Raw genomic sequence first — 18,456 nt, forward strand, 5'->3', positions numbered from 1 at the left:
CATCTTCTCAACTTTTCATCTCCAGTCTGAACAAATCCATCTTTCTCGGCATCTCCTCATATATCTTGTTCTCTAATCCCCAGACATCTTAATAGCCCTCTGCTAGTGTTGCACCACATGGTTAGTGTATTTTGCATACAGGGAAGACTACAGCTGGATACAGGTGCAACAGAAGGAAATAATGACTCCCACTCAATCAACTGGCTATGGTTTTTATAAAGCATGTAGTTAGGTTTCATTGCTGCAAGAACGCATTGTGGATTCATATTAAATTTGTTGTCTACCAGGACCCCCAGATCCTTTTATGCAAAAGCTGTTTTCTAGTGAGTCAGCTCCAAGCCTTTACTCTTACATGGGGGGTTTCCATTCCAGGTATGGAAACTTGCATTTGCCTTTGCTAAGCTTCATGAAGTTCCTGCCAGTCTGTCCCCCCAGCCTGTTGAGATCCCTTTGAGTGGAAAATAATGGATACACTCAGTCCAGAACAGGGTAGAAAGTCCTTCTGTTTTCTTTTGCCTTCTATTATTTGATTATCCTGATGATACAAAGCACAAGTCCTTCCCTGACATGCAGTTATTTAATTTATGCTGAAGATTATCTATTTTCTCTCCATCACCAAGACAGACTTCGTACTGCAGTGGCAAGGAATATTCAAGCAAAACACTACTGCATGCACCTCTGTAAAATAACGCAGGCAATTAAAACTAGCTCTGACTAGAATGACTAGAAATGTTATAGAAAGCATGCTAATATGAATGTGAATCAGTAGGTCAACTATGAAAATCTATATAAAGCATCTCCTTTTTTGTCATTGTAGGATATGTTATTAGATGTTAACCATTCCACTGGTAAATTCTGTAACCATGGTTAACATAATTACAATATCCTAATGAAACAAAGGGGTACGTTTCTTATTAGTAGAAGACAAAATCTGTCTGTTGAAAGGAACTTAAAAATATTTATGTTAAACATTCTCTTCTCAGAGCTGTTCTGACTCACTGTCATGTGTGCATCCAGAAATATCCAGTCAGTCTAATTTGAGCAACAGCTTCTAAAAATACAGTAAATCTTCGGCAAATTCTATTGCCAAAACAGTTACCTGCTAAATTCTGCAGTAGAGCTTGGAAGGCATGATACCGGTGTCATTGCACTGTTATGAAACTAAACAAATCTATTATATGGCTTCCAGACCCAGAAGGAAATAATTTTTAAAATGTGTCTTAGAGAGAATTTATTTCATTGCCCCTGAAGATTCATGGCATTCCATTCAGACACTGTTCTTGATCAAGGTCACTACCTCATTGAGTCTGTGTTCAAATTTATTCCCTAGAATATTTTTAAGGAAATCAGCTGCCTTTTCCACATTAATAACTACGTTAATGTGTATGCATATGGAGAATTTGAGCCAAATAAATACATGTAGTCTATAAAACCAGCAGTAAATAAAACATGCTCAAATCACTCTAGCACAGAGGCCAACTAGGTTAATACAAAATGCCTCCTCAAAAAATGTAAGTTGTGAATTATCTTTGCTCAGTGTTAATTCCTGGGTATTCCAAAGCTTGGGAATTATTTGGAAAAGTGCTAGTTTGATTAGTCAAAACCATATCAAGGACTGTTCATACAACTCAACAGGGTAGTCAACTGAGAGCCCCATCGTCCAGTTTTCCCTGTTGCTGTTTGATCTACATTTGGATAACATCCATGGAGATTTAGTAACAAGTGCTGTCCTTCAGGGGTCTCTATTGGGAGCAATACTAATTAATATCTTTATTATTGGCATAGACAGTGGGATTGACTGCACCCTTAGCAAGTTTGCAGATGACACCAAGCTGAGTGGTCCTGTTGATTCACCCAGATGCCACCCAGAAAGACCTTGGCAGGCTTGAGAAGGGCTATGTGAACCTCATGAAGTTCAAGGCCAAGCACAAGGGCCTGCGCCTGGGTCAGGGTAGTCACCAGTATCGATACAGACTGGGTGATTGAGAGCAGCCCTGTGGAGAAGGATTTGGAAATAGATATTGGTGGATGAGAATTCAAGTATAAGCTGGCAATGTGCACTTGCAGCCCAGAAATCCAGTTGTATCCTGAGTTTCATCAAAAGAAATGTAGCCAGCAGGTCAAGGGAGGTGATTCTCCTCCTCTACTCTGCTCTTATGAGACCCACCTGGTATGCTGCCTCCAGCTCTGGGGTCTTCAGTACAATAAAGGCATTGACTTGTCAGACTGGGTCCAGAGGAGGGCCACAGAAATGGTCAGAAGGTTGGAACATCCCTCCTTTGAGGAAAGACTGAGAGAGTTGGGGTTGTTCAGCCTGAATAAGAGAAGGCTCAGGGGGGACCATATTGTGGCTTTCAGTATATAAAAGGTGCTTATAAAAAAGATATAGAGAGAGTTTCTTCCAGGGCCTGTAGTGGCAGCACAAGGGGTAATGGTTTTAAACTAAAAGTGGGTAGATTTAGACTAGATGTAAGGAACAAAATTTTTTGAGGATGAGTGGATGCCCTATCATTGGAAGTGCTCAAGGCCAGGCTGGATGGGGCTTTGTGCAACCTGATCTAGTGGAAGATGTCCCTGCCCACAGCAGATGGGCTGGACTAGATGATATTTAAAGATCCATTCCAAACAAAGCCATTCTATGACACTGATATGGAAAGAGCCATAATTTGGTTAGTTCAGTGAAATCAAGGTTGGTGAAATGGTTGGTAGAATTTTCTTAAATAGAATTTCAGATTTTGTCCAGCTGTATTTCGGGAAGCATCAAAGGCCATCTGCTCCCTGAGGGAAAGGGAGATGGAGCAAAAGGTAACCACAGTGCAAGCAGTGTCCTTACTAGCAAGGTGCAATCTCACAGGGTTTGAACACAGCAAGCAGAGCAGGATCATAATGACAGGGTCTATCAACAAGGCAAAGTGATGAACTGGGTTTAGGGTCCAGGCAAGGCAAAAAAAGAGAGGGTCAGAGACAGGACTGGAGACAAGGCTACAACATGGCTCCTAAGTCCATCCAGGAGACAGCACCAGAGACAGAACTCTAGTTCGACACACGTAGGTGTAGCTCAGGCAGTGACTAAGGCTTAAGCTTAAGTGAACACCCCAGGCCCATGGGCAGAGGGTATGGATGAAAGTTCCACAGAGGCTGATCAGGGCTGTTAAGGCCTGTTGGTAGAGTCCTTGTACTATGTTTTGACTTAGATAGACTTCCTATCCTATTCATCTTTCAAGAGTCAAAGTTTAATAAAAAGTCACTTGATCTGCACAGTAAGAAATAATCAGTATGCCCATAGACTGTAATACACATAATAAAGTAAGGTTTGTGGATATATTATCTGTTCACAACCTACATACAGCCAGAGCAACTCAAATCCATGACAATTCTGTTAATAGAAAAGGTTTCACCTTATCTTCTGTTATTGTGACTTTAATTTTTTTTTCAATGCATCTGTGCATGCTCAAATACATAGAGTAAGGAAAAGGAAAGAAGGCAGCTGTCCTGTTTGAAACAGCATGCTTTTCATTTAGATTAGACTTGTGTCTCTCCATGCAGAATTTCAGGGGTAGGTAATGAGCTTCCACTTAAGATCTTTAGATTTTAACATCTTAGGTAATATTGTTTTATGAACAATTACACTAATATAATTAACTCATCTGAAATCAGTAAGACTACTTATATGTATGGCAGTTTGCAAGATTGTGCACCAGCTGTGTCCTCCTTCCAATTCAGCTGCCTTAGAGTAGCTTCTTACTCGTGGTGTTGCACAGCGTGTATTATCTATTAATAAGAAAACAGAGTTTTGCACTTCCTCTGAAAAACAAAATATTTTTTCTTTTGCTAAGTGGACAACAGCTTTGATGAAGACTGCATTTACCCCTGAAAATTCCCATAGAAATTGTTTGTCCACAAGGAAAAAACCTCTATTTCTCTCTTTCCCTCTCAGCACTTCCTCATTTTTAAAGCACAGCAGTACACGACAATGGCCATTAATAAATAGTAGAGAGACACAGCACTGGTCTCAGCCACCTGAACACTATGTCTGAAAGAGGAGACACGCCAGAGTGGCTGATGTGCCAACGCACTGAATTACGGATGAGTGACCGAATGTCTGTTTTAATGTCTGTTTCCTAATGGCTTAGACAGGATTGCAGACAAGTCGGCCCTGTCTGCCAGTATAGTGTTTCTCCCCTCCATCTTTACTGGTAATGTAACAGAACCATAGGAAATTTTCATGTATAGCTATTTGCTGAGCAATAATAACCTCTGGGAGGGAGCGCAAAGACAATGCTTTCTCTTCACAGCAAAAAATGAGGGAACAGAACAAAACTCAGGACCCAATTTGCACTCTAATAGAAGACAGTGGAGTCTTATTAATGAGGAACTAGCACAAAACATCACTGCAGCCTTTATAATACATTGAGATTGCTTTCTGGTGAGGAGGGTTCATAAAACCATGTGTGTATACACAATCCTGCACTCTTTTGAAATGCAGTGCAAGCATTTCATGTCAGATACGGTATAGCACTTAAGGAAATACGGCACACGGCCAGGAGCCACAGGGAGCAGCCCCGCCTCAGGGACACGGTGGGCAGGGAGGGCCCTCCCCAGCCAGGGCCCAGGCCCAGCCCTGTGCAAGGTGAGCAGGGCAGGCCCTGGGCAGCAGCCAAGGCCAGCCCAAAGTCCATGTCACCAGTCAAGCCTGTGGTGACAAGGGAGGTCCAGGGCCAAGCTGGGAAGGCAGTCAGCCAGTTAGTGCCTAGTGAAGGGAACTGGGGCCAGACACAGCCCTGGGAAAGCCTGGCAGGGCTGGGCTGAGGCCAGGCGGGTTGTGGGTCAGGGTCAGTGGGGCCCACGACCAGGCCCAGGAGCCATCGCGTCTGCCCCTTGGCAGGAGCTGCAGCTGTGTGCCGAGCACTACAGCCACCACTGAAAACCAAGGTCTTCAGAGCACCTTGCACTGCACACAGTGGATTATAGCCATTGGTCACAAGAGAAAATGACAACATGCTTTGTGAAGGTACAGTTTGGAACCCAAAATTGGACAAAAGAAAACAAAAAATTAAAAGGACATGTTTTAGATGGTCACAAAGGTGACATAGGAGGGGCAAATATGAGACCTTTGTATGACTCTACACTGAAGGCTGGGAACCAACCTGGAGCTTGTGGCTTGATGAAGAGGAGCATGAAGTGTTTTGGCACGTAAGAGTAGAGGGGAGACATGCCTCAGGAATAAGTAGTGTGGATGCCTGGCATCAGGGGACGGGACAAAGCAGTTGCAGCAAGTCCTTGAAAGTGCAGAATATGGACGAATAGTAAACAAAGCATCTGAGACCATAGATCAGAGAAAATGGGGGGATGACCTTTTCTCTCCTTTGTGTCTTTTAAAAGCCTTTAAGCCTGGCTAAAGTCATAAGAGTGTTTCATCTTCCTAGATTACTAAAGTGATTACAATGTACTATTTATACTAAGGCAGTACTCTGAAACCTCAGTCAAGGATCATGAACGCTACTCTGTAAAATGCTGGGTAAAATGACAGTCCATATTTGCAAGCCGCATATTGAAGCATACATAAAGAAAAAAATACAGTGGGTAACCAGGACTTCAGATGCTTTTAGATTTCACCTCAAGATCTTATATATTTTGGGTGATGTTTAGAAAGGAACAAATAATTATATCTGATAACAACACCTTCAGAATCTAGGTAATATGGACAAAACATGTTCACATAAAATACACTAAATAAATTTTAATAAAATACAAAAATTAGACAAAATGCATTTAACATTCCCACCCAGTAAACATACTTTTCTGATTATGCTTTTGCAAATGCAGAAACCCAGCTTTCAACATTTTCAAAAGAAAGGGAGCCCCAGTGTTGCAAACTGCCATATGAGCACAGGTGGTTCAGGAAGACTTCATTTTGTGCTAGTAGTTTGGCTTTTTCATAGCCACATCCTATTACCTAGTAGGCTATACTAGTCCTTCTCAGACCCATAAAGGAGATTTTTTCCACTCTAATTTGGCTAATAGCAAAAAAATATAACAAAACAAACAAAGATTAAGAGGCAATTTGCTATGTGGTGCATAGCCAGGTTAATAAAGAGAACTCCTGCTGGTAGCATGTTCTTAGTGAGTAATGCACTTCATTTAGTTCAATTACCTTAACCAAGAAAATTACCATGCTTATTAGTGCTTGCCATCCACTAGATGCAACACATCAATTCACCAAGCAGATGCATCTTAGAGAAATTATGTCTTACCACAAGAACAAAATCTCAGCCCCCTGGTGAAACAGACCTAGTATCAACCCTCTGCAGAGTCTCCAGAAATCCTTGATTACTGTAGAAACACCAGGGACCCAGAAAGATGACACTCATGGCACCAAACTCCAATCAACTTGTAAAGTAAAACAAGGCCAGTGCTGGGTACTTCTGAAAGATCCCAGTTTAAACATAGTTACAAGCATATTTTGTAAAAAGATTAATACCATTGCTTTGTTATTTCCAGCTAATCAGGCTAGTACCTGAAATTGTAAACAGATGGAACACATCCAGTACATTTTGTAAGCTTGACTGAAAAAACATTAATGTATTAAAAAATCAAAATACATTTCTTACAACTAATATTCCTTCTGCCTAGGTCTTTCTTTCAGAGCTTGTCACTTCTCGTGCTTGCATTTGAATTTCTGCAATAGCTAAATTGAGAAGCTGCAAATTAAATAGAAAGGTGATGGTGTGCTTCCTGTACCAAAATGGATTAAACTTGCTGTAATCATTGCTGAGATGTATTTTCCTACAGCCTTTAAATTCTATCCATTCTGCAGGATGCAGTTACCCATGCTATTTAATGTCATTCACTCTGCATGGCAATCAAGTAGGTAGCCTGAAGTTAAAAAGGTAGCGAATTTGGAAGTTTTTCCTTGAAGACTACATGAAGCAAGTAAAGGGATAGGAATGTTATCATACAGACTAAAATGCTTTGCTTTTTTTCCCCCTTTGCATCATTTTAAATTATATATTCACAATATTAATATATATTTATTTCTGACCATATAAGTGGGAGAAATTCCTTTTTTAGAATATGTAAGAAAACAAGGTTATAGTTTGTCATACTTTGCCACTGATTTATTTCTTTAATTAAAAACATTGTGTAAAACCTTCATTGACCTAACATTTTTCAAAGTAAGATGATATTTTTTTCATGAAGGAAGAAACAATAATTTATTAAAAATATTATCTCTGCTATGATCTTTTGAGTCAATTGTGGGGAAAAAAGCAAAGCAAAGAGCATTGTAACAGGTACAGTAGTGAGTGTAATATAAAACACATGTATTTAAATTGTGTTTACGTCTAAATTACATGTATACCAAACATATGTAAATATATCAGTGTCTTTCTTGATAAACCTAAGAGACGTATAAATCTAAAACTTAAAATCATTATTTCATGACACATGTAAGTATTCATGCCTAAAATAAAACTTGTCTAACACTTTTTATTAAAACGTCATGTCCCCACTTATTATACTCATTTTCCAAATGTTAGCTGTTTAAGATGAAAACATCCCATGTTGTGCAGCATGAGAGAGGAACAGGAGAAATAGTGACAGGCAGAGATAGAGGATCAGATGAGAAGTCAAATGGGTCTGGCAGCACAATCATTCAGTTCCCTGGATAAATGATGCTTGGGAGGAGACATGTGATGGTCTGTTGTCCACAAGGAACATGCCTACTTTGTTGCTGAATTTGGAAAAGAATGCGGCAGGAGTCTGCAGAAGGGGAAGGGATGGGCTTAGTGGTAACTGGAAGTCATCTCAGAGGAACAGGTTCTTTCTCTTTGTCACCAAGTTTCTTTGTGGTGCTGGGAACGCTGCATGCAATTAGTTCCTACATAGGTGGCTGTATGTAAAAGTTTACCACTAATGAATTAGAACTGCAACAGTTTCGGTTGCATGAAGCTAATTTCGTATAATTAGCGTAGACAACAGTAGTATATCGATATGTTGTGAAAGTCTGCCAGGTTTCCCAATAGTGAAGCAACTTCATTTGCCATGTAAGCTGAATCTGTACTGCCACTTCTTTCTCTTTTGTTTTTACCCTTGCTAGTTGAATTCAAGCTTCATATCAACTAAGAGACACACTTCTGCACACTGAAAATTATAAAATTAAGTATGATTCTTAGTCATCATACATTATGATTTTCCCAAATCTTTTTCCTTTGCAAAAAAACCCAAAGAAAAACAAACAAACAAAAAAACCCACAGTAATAGAAAATGAAAACATTCAAAGAGTCAAAAAGTAAGATAAAGGATAAGGGACTCTACATGTTATCCCGTATTCACAGTGAATAGGAGAAATTGTACCAAAAGAGATTTATGTTGAGAAAAATTTGTACAATGAGGTTAGTGAAGACCTATCATAAATTCTTTAGGAAGGTTATGGAACAGCCCTCACTAGGCATACTTAAGAACAGGTTAGAAAAGAAGTTGTCAGGAATGGCACAGCAATGCTTCATCCTGCTTTGAGCAGTGGAGACTAGGATTACAGGATCTCTCAAAGTTCTCTACAGTCTTTTGCTTGTGTGATTTTTTTAGGGTCTTTATGAAAACAGATGAGAAATGAAAGCATCTATTGAAAATTAAGTTTTTCAGATTTGAGACATTTTATTGCAACTTTTTTTAAAATTCACTATGGGAAATATTATAGTGTTTTCATTTTAGCTTTTTATTCTCTGCATATTAATAAAAACTGAAGAAGAGAAAGTCTGAAGAAAGATTTTTGCTGTGCCCACGAACTCTGTATGGCGCTGGATCATACTCTGCTTAAGACAGTTTTTCTTAGACATAAATTATTATATGCTTATGTAAATAAGTAATGAGTTTGTTTTAAAATGTGTTTGAAAGGAACAGATGTTATGTGTATACGATAAGAAATATCTTTTAAAATTCCTGATAAAAGGCAGATGCCCCAGATAGTTTAAGCCCCAGATAAGAAAACCCCAATGACACAACAGCACCAGATAAGGAAATATGTGAGGCAAGACTGCCTCGCTTATTATCATATGGTTATTTCTTAGAATATTATATTATTGTTCTAAAGCAGATAGTGTCAGAAATTATGCTGCTCTTATTTTTTTATATGGTAGTAAATATCCAGTGCAATTAAACAACTTTATATCACTAGTGACATTAAAGAAAGGTTATTTTTCAAAGTTAATTAATACTTTCAACATGCATACTACTTTCTTTTGCATATTTCATACTGCAAAATTACTAATTAAACTAAAATTGTGTTCACATTTTAATCTGGTACCTCAGTCACAGTGCCATGTGTTCAGCATTGAGACAGACGTCTCCTCAGAGAGTACTGCAAAGAAGATTAAAGGATTCATAGCCTGTTGTGATTGAATAACGAGGAGGATTGTCAAAGAAGCTGCTGTGACAAACCTTTGAACTAAACAGGAGGAATTTCATGGAGCCTAGGTGATTAGATTTTAGCCTGCACTGAATCAAGACGTTTGTGCTGAGTCCAATGCCAGTAGATAACTCTGATAGTGCCTTCTCTGAACATTGTTGCTTCTGTATTTGTTTTGCTGTATGAACAGAATATGAGATACAGGAAATCAATGATCTTTGCATTTTATTTCCAGAACACTTTCTTAAGTCTCAAATGAGCATAATTTCTATACAAAGACTCTGAACTAAAGGAAGGTCATGAATTCAAATGCAAAGTTTTATTTACATGGTGTCCACATGATGTTTATTAATGCTTATGTCCTATTCTTGCTTCTATACGTAACCAAAACCAACCCAAATATTATATCACTATATTTAAATTAATGAAATATGTAAGAAAATAGAATCGTAGATCATAGCATTGTTTAGACTGGAAAAGGTCTTTAAGATAATCAAATCCAACTGTTAACCCAAGACTGCCAAGTCCACCACTAAACCATGTTCCTAAGAACCACATCTATGCATTTTTTAAACACTTCCAGGGATGGTGATTCCACCATGTCCCTGGGCACACTGTTCCAATGCTTGACCACCCTTTCATCAAAGAAATTCCAAAGAAATGTCAAAAGCTTTACTAAGGTCCATGGAGACAACATCCACAGCCTTTCCTTCATCCACTAGGTGGGTCATCCTGTCACAGAAGGAGATCAGGTTCATCAAGCCGCACCTGCCTTTAATAAACCCATGCTGGCTGGGCCTGATCCCCCAGTTGTTCTGCATGTGCTGTGTGATCACACTCGGGATGACCTGCTCCATAACATTCCCCAGCACTGAGGTCAGGCTAACAGGTCTAGTTTCCCAGATCCTCCTTCCTGCCCTTCTTGTAGATGGGTGTCACATTGGCCAACCTCCAGTTTCCTGGGACCTCCCCAGTTAGCCAGGAGTGTTGATAAATGATGGAGAGGGGCTTGGTGAGCTCCTCTGCAAGCTCCCTCAGTACCCTCAGGTAGATCCCATCCAGCCCCATAGATTTATGTGTGTCTTGAGTGGAGTAGCAGGTCACTGTTTCCTCCTGGACTACGGGGACTTCATTCTGCTCCTTATCCCTGTTTTACAGCTCAGGGAGCTGAGTACCCTGAGGGTAACTGGTCTTGCTGTTAAAGACTGAGGCAAAGGCAGCATCCTCATCCTTTGTGGCAGTGCTCCCCCCTGCATCCAATATAGGATGGAGATTATCCTTGGTCCTTCTCTTCTTTCTAATGTATTTGTAAAAACATCTTTGTTTCTACAGCAGTGGCCAGTCTGAGTTCTAGCTGGGCTTTCACCTTTCTAATTTTTTCCCTGCATAACCTTGCAACATCTTATAGTCCTCCTGAGTTTTCTGCCCCTTCTTCCAAAGGTGGTAAATTCTCCTTTTTTCCCTGAGTTCCAGCAAAAGCTCTCTGTTCAGCCACGCCAGTATTCTTCCCCACTGGCTTGTCTTTTGGCACATGGGAATGGCCTGCTCCTGTGACTTTAAGACTTCCTTCTTGAAGAATGTCCAACCTTCCTGGACCCCTTGGGCCTTCAGGACTGCCTCCCAAGGGACTCTCCACTAGTCTCCTAAACAGGCCAAAGTCTGCACTCTGGAAATCTAAGGCAGCAGTTCTGCTGACCCCCTCCTTACTTCTCCAAGAATTGAAAAGCATCATCTCATGATTGCTATGCCCAAGATGGCCTCTGACCACCACATCACCACCAGTACTTCTCTGTAAACAGCAAGTTCAGCGGGGCACCTCCCCTTCTTGCCTCACATACCAGCTGTGCCAGGAAGTTATCTTCTACACACTCTAGGAACCTTCTAAACTGTTTCATCTCCACTGTGTTGACATCCAGTAAGTTGAAGTCCCCCATGAGAACAAGGGGTAGCGATAGTGAAACTTCTCCCAGCTGCTTGTAGAATATGTCATCTGCCTCTTCATCCTGGCTGGGTGGTCTATAACAGACTCCCAGCAGGTTATCTACCTTGTTGGCCTTCCCCCTGACCCTTACCCATAAATATTCCAACCTTGCTGTTTCTATCATTAAGCTCTAGGTGGTCAAAACACTCTCTGCCTCACCACCTCTCCTTCCCTGTCTATCCCTTCTGAAGAGTTTACACCCATCCATTGTAACACTCCAGCCACTGGAGTCATCCCACCATGTTTCCTTGATGGCAGCTATGCCATTGTTTTCCTGCTGCATCATGGCTTCCAGCTCCTCCTGTTTGTTGCCCATGCTCTGGGCATTGGTGTAGATGCACTTCAGTTGTGCTATCGATCTCACCTCCAACACTGGCATGCTGCCCCCGGGCTCATCTCCAGTGAGCCTGGTTTTATTCTCTTCCTCCTTCAAATCTATTTTAAAAATTAGATAGTAGGATAAAGGTAACATCAGTTTAAATTCAAATTGCATCACGAATAATTCAATCCTAAAAAAGAATGAAAATGAAAATAGAAATTTATTTTGTTCTTTTTTATTGCAATGAAAAGTTAAAATACTGCCAGTATTTCAAAAGATCCAGTGAATAGAGAAAGACGTGATCTTCTGGATCACTAAAGATCGGTCTCTCTCACTTTCCCTTTTAAAAGAAGAGAAGGTAGGGTAGAGGAAGATATTGTTTCAAGACTACTAATGAAAATTAATATTTAATTAAGAGCTTTTTGAAATTTCCTGAAATCTAAAATGTCAACAGTTTGGTTCAAGACTATAAGACAATATATTTATCTCAGGAACTCACTTTATTAGCACTTGAGCTGTTGAGATTTTTGGTAGTAATGGACCCAGTGGTACCTATATAAGTCATTCATTCACTTTCCAGATCCTTACGTATTTCAAGTTTGTTTGCTGAAAAGGATTTTCTGTTGTCCTACATAAATTCTACATTCTTGGGAATCACTGCCTACAACAGTTTTCATGATCTTAGCTAATATAATCTTGAAGTCTGTCATGCTTGTTTCAACTGTTTCTCACTCTGTTAGAAGGGTGTCTAGAATCCCAGTCTTTACAAGCTTAGAAATTTTCTTCAGACCTTTCACTTATCCTAATTTGTGGTGTTTCTATTCACATTTATTATTCTTTTCTAACTCACAATTATTATTACTGTTCCTCAGCTCAAACTTTTCCTTGCATGGTTCTCTACCAAAATTGTAATTTATAGCCAACAATCCTATTGCTTCTCAATCTGTTTTGCTGTCCTATTTAAAGCCATGTTCCCAGCAGCCTTGATCACTCTAAAATACTTCATACAGTTTCCTACGTGGATTTACCTTTTGAGTATAGCTAGTTAGAGTAACTCTCACCATTCACTTATCTACCAATATTAACGCTTCCTTCACTGGCAATATGTCAGATGCATTCTAGGGTTACATTTGCACCGGTGTTTTTCATAGCCAGATTACAGTATGGTTGATAGGCGCCTTGCTTTTGACTAAACTGCTTAGATATTTATCCTTTTGTCATCTGCAACTGATGATCCCACCACTTACAAAAGAAATTCTTACAATTTGTTTCTAAATGCATGTCTGCGTTATGTAGATTTGTTCTTGTTTCTACTACTTTGTCTAAATAATTCAATTTTGCCTGTATAGGAATTAGCCTTACTTTTTAATCTTCCAAATCCAATGTCCTGTCAAACATCATTAGCACACTACTACATTTTGTACCAATGTAATCAAAGAAAATACTAAATTTCACTCCTAAAACCCCATCAGCTTCCTGGGCAGGTTAGGGAAGAAGTATAGGCTCCTTTCACAGGCAATTCAGACCAGAAACCTTAGTCGTTCTGAACCTCTCCTCAGAGTAGCCTTCTATTGACTATAAAGAAAGCATAATCAGAATAGCTAAAGTTGGCTTTTTGGAATACCCCTGTTTCTGTACCAAGCATATGACTAACATTTTTTTTCTGTTACAGAGAAACATTAGGTTTCCTTGTCCATGTGAGCTTAGACTTGGAACTAGGGCAGATGGAGGATTCTGGTTTCTATAGCATTACCCACACTGAGATTGTCAGCACAAGTTGAGGATATGGTTTTGAATCAACACCTTTCATAATGCCTAGAACTACATTTTTCTGTCTTATTGAACTCTTTCTCAGCTATATCACTACATTATGTGGACATTTGTATAGCTATGCATTGTAACATTCTTCTGAAAATTGATTATTTGAATTAGAGATTCTCCATAATTTATTCAAGGTAAGAAATTACTTTTTCATGACTTGGATTGTAAATATGAACATAAATCATAATGTCAGTGCTCAATAAAAGCCTCAAAATTTCTATTGCAAGATCAAGAATATTATTTCCAGGTAGACCTGCAAAAGTTTCTTAAGTGGTGCAAAAAGAAGGGATATCACTGAAATCAGCAAAAAGTGGTATGGATTTTTTTCAGGCAGTCGTATACATTTATGAAATACATTTTCTTGAGGGTCACCTGGTACATAAAAGACAGAGGTGAACTCAGGTATTTGGTGTTAAGAGCCAAAAAAGCAATAAAGAATTAAAATATTCATTGCAACTTAGAAAAAGGTAAACTTCATTTATTCTGAAATAACCTATTTCATTTCTTGATCCTGTTTTGTTTGAATGCTTAACACAGAAAACTTCCAAGCCATGGTACTTTACAGATGTTACATACATTAGCACAATCAACACAATATTTCCATGGCCTGTTCTTTCAAGGCCATTTTCTTCCACTATGCTATAGGTATCTAAATCTCTCTGCTTGGCATGGGGAGAATTGTAATTTTATTCACTAAACAAATTTAAACCTACAAGTTAAAAAGATAAAACCTACACATTAAAACCAGAAGAAAACTGCATTATTACTATACTTATAGTGTGACATTATGTTGCTATTGTTACATATGTTGTTATTGTTAAACAAAATATGTTTGATGAAATAACAAAACTGTGTGCACAGTACGTGAGTTATGGTCCTGACTTTTTCATTTCCCAGGACAAGTGGAATTATTACTTCTGCAGGGAATAAACACTTCCAGTCTGTAAAGGACTATATGCTGTAGTAAGTGATATTTACTTAGGCCTATTGTAACATACTGCATAAAGATCAGAGATAAATTTGCGTAAAGAATTACATATCAGCTTAAAGACAAATCCCAGCATCACCTAAGGCAAGAGATAAAGTTTATTAAAAGTGATTTAGCAAAGTTTGAATGGGCTTCATTAGCCAAGACAACTTAAAGTGATCTTCCACACGAAGCATGCGTACCTTCACCTTCAAATTAGCAGTGTTCAGCATGCAGTCTCTTCCAGCTGTATTAACCAGAGAAAATTTAAAGTTTGTTACTAGAAAATAGTAGAGGAGGAGATAATGCAAACCAAATGAGAAGTAGGCCAAGGAAAATCAATTTCTCATCAACTGTGGGGCAAATAACTTTAAACAAATTCATACAGTTTCTGATTAGTACTGAATAACGGCGTAGTTCCTTTGGGCTAAATTGCAATGATAAAGCACCAAATTCATGATGGAGGAGACTTTAACTTTTATTGGAAAGGCTGTGAAATAACAAGAATATCCCCCATAATTTTTAGTTTATCCCTAGAAAGCAGATAGAAGCGGCCTTCAGCATGACACTTCTGATAAGTGTGTTTTCCTATAAGATAGCTAATACCCTGAGCAAATACAGCATCAGCAAAAAGAATTATTTTAAATTCTTTGCATAGAAGCTGAAAAACTAATTGTGACGTTAGCTGAAAACAAGAAAGGATTTCATTATACTGCAGACAGCCTGAGCAAAGGGGACACAAAAGGAACTGTGATGAGATTACAAAGTATAGCGGAACTATTTGATTAATCTCCTGTCTGGGGAGTTTTAAGAAATAGACATTACAGAAGACTTAAATTAGAGGGATGGTAAGCACATACCTCCAGACTTCTGCTTCTTCTGCTTTTAACAGCTTATCTCTTTTTTATCCAATGGTTTTAATGCTGAAGGATTTTCACATCCTTAAATTACACTTCCTTGGGCACAGTGATATGTGTTGTGTCTCCAGAAACCTGTGTTTCTCAAAAAAACCTACATGCACCCGATGCTGACACTCTCCTTTTTTAGTTACAGCTCCTTCTGTTAGGAACTTCAAAGTAGGTTTAGGACCTGAGGAAACATGGTGTTTATTGAAAGATCACTTTGCAGTGTTTTTCATTTCTTCCTTACCCAAGGTGCTGTCACACCACTTTCTCTCTATTTACCTTTGGGGAAGGTCTTCTCAAAATCTGGAAATTTCAGGGATGCTTCACTCCTGATCTGCCTCTTCTCTTGCTGTAACATCCACATCCCAGTGGTATTTGGGACAGCTGTTGTACTCCCTGTACTGGGCATAGCTGGCAGGGTTTCAGTACAGGGGTGGCAGTTGTGATCAGTCACAGCCATTTCCAGCCAGCTCTGACACCAGTGTGTGTGTCTTCTGAGAAGAGCTGTGTCTAGGGTATAGAAGAAAGCCCATATCCTGGTCTCCACATAGAGGAAGTCCAAATGCATGGCCCAGCTGCCAGCTGGGTGGCACTCCAAACCAGTCCCAGTTTGCATAATCAGACAGGTGCCAGTAATTGAGGATGACATTTCAAGTATGAATAAGCACAGAAGAGTTGATCAAGAAGCGCTCTTGCCTAGATTTTCTGACTGTGCAGCGTGCATAGATCCTAGTAAAAGCATTGGTTTCAGTGCAGAATGTGAATTCGCAGGTGTTTGAAAATCAACAGCCCTTAGGTTTGAACAAATGTTCCAAGTTCCAGAATATCAGCTCAGTATTACTATGACCCTGAGTAAACTCTTAGTGGAAACAAGAAACTTCAGCAAGAACACCAGTGTTTTGTTTCCACTTAGTAAAAAAGATGCATTTTTTACCTTGTGTTAGCTAGTGCCTATAACAAAACCTAGATGAAATCAACCTTCCCAGTATTAGGAAGCATAAAGTAAGTATGGTTTCTCCTCCCTCATCTGCACAACAGTCTTCAACTTGGTTATGTCTTAACATCATTAGACTATTACCATGTAATAACAGGCACATTGTTATGCCCAGATGAGACAAGTACGCCTTGTATCTTAGTGAATACGTAAGATAAGCTCCAGGCCTTACATAGCCACAGTAGAATTTGGTGAAAAGCACTAGTGGGAAGTCATTAGTGTAGTCAGGTATACAGAGCACAGGGTACCCTGACCTACTCTGCTTGAAATACTGTGTAGACTGCTGCTGACATAAGCAGAAAGAAGAGCAGTTAACTTAGGTGTCCACTTACTGTGAATTAAGTGATGTGAATAAGCTCTGTGGCAAGTAAAAATCCAATCGTAATGCCTGACTTCTGCTCAGAGTACAATTAGCACTGTTTCCTTCCACTGCTCTTCAGTACATTAAGCCTTTTTTCCTTTTATTTTAATTAGCACACAGAAGCCAACACCTTCAGGTTTCCAAACAAATGAGTATGCTGATGCCCAACTTCAAGAGATTGTCAAAAAAATGCGGGAAAGGGCAAATGTCTATAAGGAAAAGCTGAAAGATCCAGTGCTGTCCTCCCCTGAAGGCAGTCCTACAGCTTGTAAGTGACTCTAGAAATAGCTGTGCATTTGTGGAGTTTAAAGATGAAAATTGTTTTGTGGGAACAGAAAATATTGTGGTAAAATTTTCAAGTATAATGTGTTTACCCATTGAAATGCATGTTTGTGCCCACTGAAGTCAATTTATCCATATTAGTGTACAGTAAGCCAGGTCCTTAAGTATGAGTTTCCTTTGAACCTCATCACTGAAGAATCTGAGGAAAAACCTTGGACACGATCTAGAATCATCCCTGTCAAGCACTTTTCTGTATTTTAAAATAGCTCCCAGATATGTTTATTCATGGGGGTGAATCTGAAATGTATGAAGAAACATACATATCTTATGAGTAGATAGTAGTCACTCTGAGATTAGATCTGCTGTGTAAAAGTAAATAAAATTTTAGTCATGGCAGCAATCATCCAGACACACTGAGGACTCTTAAGTACATGCTTCAAATAGAGCAAATTCATCTGATATTAATTAAACATTGACTTTTGACAAAATACGAAACATAAAACAAATAAGATGTTTTTTCCTCTTGAGAGGAAGGTTTGATTTTTCTTTTTTTTTTTCCTTTTCACGAAGAATTGAGAGTGGTGATTTTATATTCTGATATTTTTAAGGAGCTGTTTATTGCTTACCAGTATTTTAATAAGCTGTAAAAAATACTGCTTGAATTGTTACAAACTATACCAACTGGCAAAGGGATTCCTTTTTATTATTATTATTTCTTTCCTCATCTACGTCTTTCTCTTTGTAGAACTTACAATCATTTATTTAAAATCATAGATCCAGTTTCCCAGTTTACTGCTAAGACTGTGTATCCTATTCAAAGGGAAAACTGCCAGAATTAATGGGACAAATGTGCAGACAAAATTATCCAGCCCAAAGATGGACAAATTAGGCTCAAAGGAGTGCCACAAGACTTTTGTAAGCATAGAAACATACAAACCCATAGGCTTCCCATTAGTTTCACCTGCTGCATCTTGCACATCAGGTCTCAGGAGAGGGAAGAGATCAGCCCATGGCACAGACATCTTTCCATATCTCCATCCTAACTGCATGCATTGTTTGCAACAGTCATGTAAGAGAAATACCCAATTGCATTACTGAATGATGAATTATGAATTCCATGATTTCTTGTTAGAGTTTTATGATATTAGTTGTGGGAACCGTCCGAGGAAATACAGTAATATATATATTGCACTCCATAACATGAAGTGGCCTGTTCTTGAGAGTAGATGTACATGATTATATCAGTGGCAATTTTATTCTCTAATCTGTTTTCTAACGCGTTCAGTATTATAATGAATTGTAGCTTTAGTCATTGACAAGTGTTTTTAGAAGAGATTTTAATACAATGAGGCTCTTGTACACGTGAAAACAGGGTGTAGTAATTGAGCCGTTATTAAAATGTCACCATTTGTGGCATTTT

General features: G+C 39.0%; 1 protein-coding gene across 1 annotated transcript in view; it reads left to right on the forward strand.

The window, feature by feature from the left end:
* Window positions 1-18,456, forward strand: part of CNGB3 (cyclic nucleotide gated channel subunit beta 3) — a 67,513-nt gene that overhangs the window by 16,602 nt on the left and 32,455 nt on the right. Inside the window, exon 4 of the mRNA XM_037381192.1 lies at window positions 16,868-17,022. Coding sequence (XP_037237089.1) covers window positions 16,868-17,022 — 155 coding nt within the window. The remainder of the gene's footprint in view (window positions 1-16,867; window positions 17,023-18,456) is intronic.

This window comes from Falco rusticolus, chromosome 3 (assembly GCF_015220075.1).
Source record: "Falco rusticolus isolate bFalRus1 chromosome 3, bFalRus1.pri, whole genome shotgun sequence".
In the NCBI taxonomy this organism is placed as follows: domain Eukaryota; kingdom Metazoa; phylum Chordata; class Aves; order Falconiformes; family Falconidae; genus Falco; species Falco rusticolus.